The sequence below is a fragment of the Dermacentor variabilis genome, chromosome 1, assembly GCF_050947875.1.
Source record: "Dermacentor variabilis isolate Ectoservices chromosome 1, ASM5094787v1, whole genome shotgun sequence".
NCBI classification, from domain to species: domain Eukaryota; kingdom Metazoa; phylum Arthropoda; class Arachnida; order Ixodida; family Ixodidae; genus Dermacentor; species Dermacentor variabilis.
The window spans coordinates 71,634,002-71,640,001 of record NC_134568.1 but is presented as its reverse complement, the minus strand read 5'-3'; the positions used below and the strand labels follow the sequence as shown (position 1 = coordinate 71,640,001).

The following is a 6,000-nucleotide window of genomic DNA, read 5'->3' as shown; positions in this document are numbered from 1 at the left end:
TTTATTGCTTCGATACTTTCTATATATAATTGCTTTACATTTTTTAAAAAGCTTTAAATTCGAGTTCTCCTTCAGACAGGCACTTTTAAGGTTACTGTTCCTGTTTTAATTCCATGTTATCGATAGAACGGTTGAATTTGTTACTGAGCAACAGCACCCACACGCTATACGCATTCTCGGCGCGAAACTATTAAATCACTCCTTACAGTGGCTCAGTGTATCTGGCGCTCTGCTGGTGAGCCCGAGGTCTTCGGTTCGATTACAGGCCGAGGCGGCCGCATTCCGATGGGGACAGGACGCAAAAACGATCGTACGTTGTGCCTCGAGGGAAAAGAGAAAGAGAGAGAGAGAGAGAGAGAGAGAGAGTTTAGGCTGTCCACTAAAAAATCAGTCTGTTACGATGCTCGTGGCCTTGCCCTTTCTTTTTTCTCTTCCTGTTTTCAATGTACTTGTGCGGCTGCTACAACAAATAATCCGGATTTCCGCATTTCGTCGCCCTTCGTAGCCCATGAGTCGCTCCGGGACCTAGAGGGCCGTAATTTAAATGTCGCAAATGAAATATGAACGCGTTTGAAGGAACACTTGTCATAAGTTCATAAATCAGGGTCGTTCGCTGCGATCAGCGAGGATTTGTTTGCGCGGCAGCAAAGTAATTGCGCTTCTTCGCAACCGGCGTCATACCGTTTCCAACAAAAACAAAACGAAGCGCAAGTAGCGCGACAGTACCTTTCCCCTCACTCAGCCGTGGAAACAACGGTGACAAGCCACAACCCACAACGTGCTGCCCTCGCACTTGACTAAATGGACCTCGGTCGTGATCCCACTCCTAACAAACACCCCGAGCCCCGCCAACCGCACTCTGGAATGACGTCACCTCACTCCTGGCCAATCGCTCGTCGAGGGCAGCCAACCTCGAAGGAGCGAATGCTGGCCGCTCTCTACTTCTACATTTCGGTTTTCTGATTCAGCACTCTGCCACTCTTGTGACTCGATACGAGTTGCGTCGCGCTGAGAGTTGGGTTTCGTCTACTACACGAAACGCGAGACAGTCTCGATCGCTGGGCATTTTCTCGTCGCAGGAGTTAAAACAGGGTATGAGCAACCCAGCAAGTAATTTGACCGACTCCTCTCGGCCGAACAGTGGACGGAGGCCGCGCAGCTCCGTCCGACCCACCAGCGCCGGTCGTCCGGCCTGGAACACGGCACAGCTCACGCGCGAAGAATCGCGAGACTTGGAAGCTTTCGGCGCGAACGACCAGTTCGAAATCGTCGACGACAGCGAAGTCGTTACCGTTCCCGAGCAGAAAGGATGCTTCGTAAGCTGCTTGAGAGGCCTTCGAGGTGAGTGCACGTTAGCCCACTCTCTATCCCACGGCTGCCCGCATGCACGGCCAAGAAGCAAACGATCGTTCGCTTCTTGACCTCCTTGCGCGGCAATAATGCGCTGACAAGTCGATACTATGCCGCCTTCAGTAACAGCGAAAGCTATGCGCAAGTCTGACCAGAGCACAGTTTGAAGAAGCGCGCTGCCGTTTACGCGCGGTAGCGGTTCAACGATTGGCTGGCGCCTGAACCGCCGTATCGGTGACGCCTTGCGATAGCAAGTGGCGCGGACTTCGAAGGAGGAGAAGCACCTATATCGGCTGAAATGCGCGTCACTCGAAAGCGCTGCGGTCGTTCAGTGATCCATTATCTGCTTTTGCGCTCTGTATGGCTTCAAGAAGCGAGATAGGGGCTCTCATCGGGTAATGGGGATTGTAATTGTAAGAAAACGATTCCCAGCAGGTGCTCCATTCGCCTCAGTCACCATTGTCATGCTACATATAGTGCAAGTACGACAGCAAAAAACCTGCTGATGTCGAATCGCCTTAGTGTTAAAATATCCTTGCGCATGCCAGCGGACATACTTGCACGAAGAGAGAGCAAATAAAGGAAATGCAGGAATGTTAAAGGGGTTAACTGGGCGTAGGTCTGCTTACCACTTTGGGAAATGGATAAAGGGGTAAGCGCGTGTCAAGCTTTCGTTTTTGCACGCAAATTTATACGGGATCATAAAGCTTGGCTGTATGATTAAGGAAGGATTTGGTGATCAAGGAATGACGAACTGTTCATCACGACTTGAATGTATTAGATAGATGGAGCATAATCTGGTCGCAGCATAATAATGAGCGCTCCATTTGCGCACACGCACTGCTGTCAACGTTCGCGAGAGATAGTAAAACTTTAGAGACACGACTTGCAGCATTTCAGAAAAAAAAAAAAAAAACGAAGCTTGAACTCTGGTATGGGCCTCCACCAGATGCCAAAATTTTTTTTATTTTTTTTTAATTTTTGCGGTGACTGAAAGGAAGTCCCGTCAGTGGGCAAAGTACATTCGCACAATTGGAAGTCACAGCATGTGTGTGTGTGTGTGCGCGCGCGTGTGTGTGCGCGTGTGTGGGTGGGTGGGTGTGCGCGTGCGTGCGTGCCTGTTTGTGTGTGTTTGTTTAAATGTATGGTCCTCATGGGAGCTTACAGGTCTCTCTAGTGCGCCATGATTCATCTGTAACATCAACAGCAATGATGTAACCTGTTACCGACCATAAGTACGTACAAATATTAGACAAACGCAATATTTAAATCGGCAGCCCCCAGCGAAAGTCGCGCATTATGACAGGTGCTTTAAATTATTGCCGCAAGATTTGGTGTCCTGTCGGGACCATTTTATCGTTTCGCGCGGTATAAGGGGAAATAATGGTAGCACCTGAGCACGACCTGAGCAAGAGCTTCGGAACTGCAAGACCAAACTGGCAGACTCCTGTATAGAGCAAGTCAGGCAGCTCCCTTATAAGTGAGGTTGCTTCGGATTTATTAACATATTTTTTTTTTCAAATACGCTAAACAAAGACTAGAAATTCTTTGTAATCTCGAAGTGGCTTCACTTCGCGCTAGCGTGGTAATTATTCCAAATGCCTGCATGTTTATTCCCCAGTGAGACGGCATGTGCTCAACAAGATAGGTTGCTCAGCGTTGCCACATTTGCATAAGCCGGCAATAATTCTCGATACCTTGAATATAGTAGTGTTTCGTAGCGGTGTTCAGAGAACCGAAGAAAACTTGCCAATATAACGGTATCTTTTCGGGAATGAAGTTCTGTAATTTGTACGTCTCGAAATGCACTTGCTCTGTAATAATGTTTCATCCTACTTCGCTATTCACATGTAAAATAAAAATAAACAAATGATGAGCATGTTGTGTATTGGTGCCGGCAGCATTCACGAAATGCGAAGCCCAAATCTTTTTTTCAGATCTCACTATGCCGGAAGATGCATTCGTCGGCGTTTCAAACAGGTCCTCCCGTTGCTCTGCAGAGTTTCTACCGGCAGCGACGTCGCTTGTATCACAGAACGCTTCTTGCTTCTTTAAGAATGTTTTTGTCTCCGCAGGCATTTTATTTACGCGTTGGTAATCTCGTTTTCAGGTCCGATTTTCATTGCACAAAATCATTTTCCTCAATCAAAGGCGTTGTGATGCGACCGCGGTAGCTGTGGCCTCCCATCACAGGCGCCGTGATGGAATGTTACGAGAGATGCATATAAGATTCTAAAAGACCCCCAGATTAGGGCCTCTATCGCTGCTTTCGCCAGTGCCGATTTGAGGAACGCAGCTGAGTGTCGTTGATCTTGGCTAGAGTTACTGTATGTGCTACCGTAGGTAGCAGAGTTGCGCGTAGGTCCGCCATCTTGCCTGAGAAGCAGCCAAGTCTATGCGGCGAAGCCGCACTCCGTTTTTGCAGGCGACTTGCCTAGCGTATCGTCGATCGACCGTGGGCGCTTTTGCATCGCTGTGCACCGCTTTTCCGCCTAATCGCAAACAAAGCGCATCGATACAGCTGACTGGATTAGATTGTGAAGAAAAAGGCGCTGCCCTTTTTTAGCGCGCGGCGTAAGATGCAGCGCGTATATTAGTTGTTTTTTGGACTTGCATTACCATGTGCACTTTCTCCGCCCTAATAACGCATGGGCACTCGCGTATCTAGAATAGATTCTGTATTCTATATACGCCGATCAGATGCAGCATTCGTGAACCGCGACGGTAACGATTACATTGCACCGAATAAACTTAGGGAATATGGTGATGTTATTTTATAGATTCCGGAAATGCTACAAAAAGTTTTGTGCGAAAAAGCTACTTCACAAAGTAGTATAAGGTTCGAAATAACATAGCGTATTAAAAACTGGACAAACGTTAGTAATTGAGGTGAACAATCAGATACGTTAATAACTTTCATTCGCTTGAATACTGCTTGGCACTCAGGTTTTGTTTCAACAGAGATAAATACGCTACTAAGAGCAGTGCAGTGCTCTTTTAGCATGTAAACAGTAACAAAAAGCACCGAGCCGCAACTGCCTCTTTTTTTTGGCAATAAAATCACAATGCGAATTTCAGAGAAAAAAACAAAAACACTAGTGTATGTGCGTGCAAATATTTTTATGTAGTGAGCTTTATCAAGTGGTGCTCTTTCACAAAGGGAACATTACTAAATATAATGAGGCCCATACTTGCTTATGTGCCATAGCTCTCGACATGTAGCCAGTCTAAAATATTACAGGTCAATCAATGACCAACCATTGATATTTCGACTCTGGTACCCCATTAGATCTTGTGTAGGAACATATCCATCTACTAGCAAGCAATGCATATCAGCTACACCTGCAAGTGTGATTTCATTATGTGCCTTTTTACTGCAGGGATTCCAAAAGTAGCCTTCTGTGGGAGTGTAGCGAAAGTTTTTCTCACAGGATTGACATAGCTACATTATAAGGAATAATTCAAAACACAGTTAGGCCCTTACCGTATGTTAAATGACGACATTCATTCCTCTTGCATCCTGCTTCACATAAGCTGTAGTAGATTAAATATATTTACTTAGTAGTACCATCTTTCATATTCAGAAACAACCCAAGCAGTGCATAATCATGAAAATGTGAGCTGGCTTTTTTACGACACTTCGGTGAAAGCAGTGTGGTGCATCACATGCAGAAAACTGGTAATTCCAGCTAAATCTCTTGTATAACTCTACGTGGTTTCATTACTTTAAAAAAAATCCGGACTTGCAGTAGCTTTTAATATTCCAGCTGTGAATATTTTAGCACAGCCCAAGAAAGCACGTAGCTGTTAGTCAAGCAATTTCATCTCATATACACTTGACGAAATAGGCAGTTGACTGAAAATTTGTTTGTTCAGGTGTCTTTTCCTGAACACCCTTCACAATAGTTTTACAAAGGAAGAAAAACAATTACTGCAGTAAGGTGTAACGAGGCAGGCCGACGAAACAAACGTGAGATGCGCTGCGCACGTTGCGTTGTTGCTACGCAGCTAGCACGCACGTGAACAGCGAACGGCAAGATCGGCCGGATTGGATTTGAATTTGACTGGCGATAACTTGTGTGAATCCAGTTCGCTGCAGCGGCGGCATCGGGAAATACAAAAATTGGCCCGAACATCTGCTTCTCCGCAATGCACGGTTGCTTGGCTACCACGTGATGACGTTCTGCCAATAGAGGCGCTAGCGGCGTGATAAAACAGACGCGCAACTCTGCTACCTGCGGTAGCACATACAGTAACTCTAATCTTGGCGGCCTGAGCCAGCCACCTGGCGGGGAAGTTGGGGTGGTGTTTTTGAGAAGAGGAATGCGCGGGTGGTTTGGCAGTACCGAAGTGTGTTCTCTGTGAGGGGCATTTTTTCGGCATTGTTTAAGAGGAAGCTTTAGCTCGAGTGCTCCTATCTAAATACATGTAAAAGGAGAATTCGTTTTTCTCGGCAACCACTAGACCGAATTTGACGAGGTTTGTTGTGTTTAAAAGACAAACTTAAAATCTAGTGACTGTTGGTTTCGAATTTTTGAGTTAGGTCGTCAATTTTTTATTAAAAATTGCCAAAAATCGAAAATTTTCAGAAAACGAAACTATCAAGTTTACAACTCTGTAACTCAACCACTAAAAACGATACTACAATTC

At 45.9% G+C, this 6,000-nt stretch overlaps 1 protein-coding gene across 1 annotated transcript in view; it reads left to right on the top strand.

Moving 5' to 3' along the window:
• Window positions 1-963: 963 nt before the first annotated feature.
• Window positions 964-6,000, top strand: part of LOC142579173 (polycystin-2-like) — a 75,948-nt gene continuing 70,911 nt past the window's right edge. Inside the window, exon 1 of the mRNA XM_075689131.1 lies at window positions 964-1,341. Within this exon, the coding sequence (XP_075545246.1) occupies window positions 1,095-1,341 (247 nt within the window). The 5' untranslated portion in view covers window positions 964-1,094. The remainder of the gene's footprint in view (window positions 1,342-6,000) is intronic.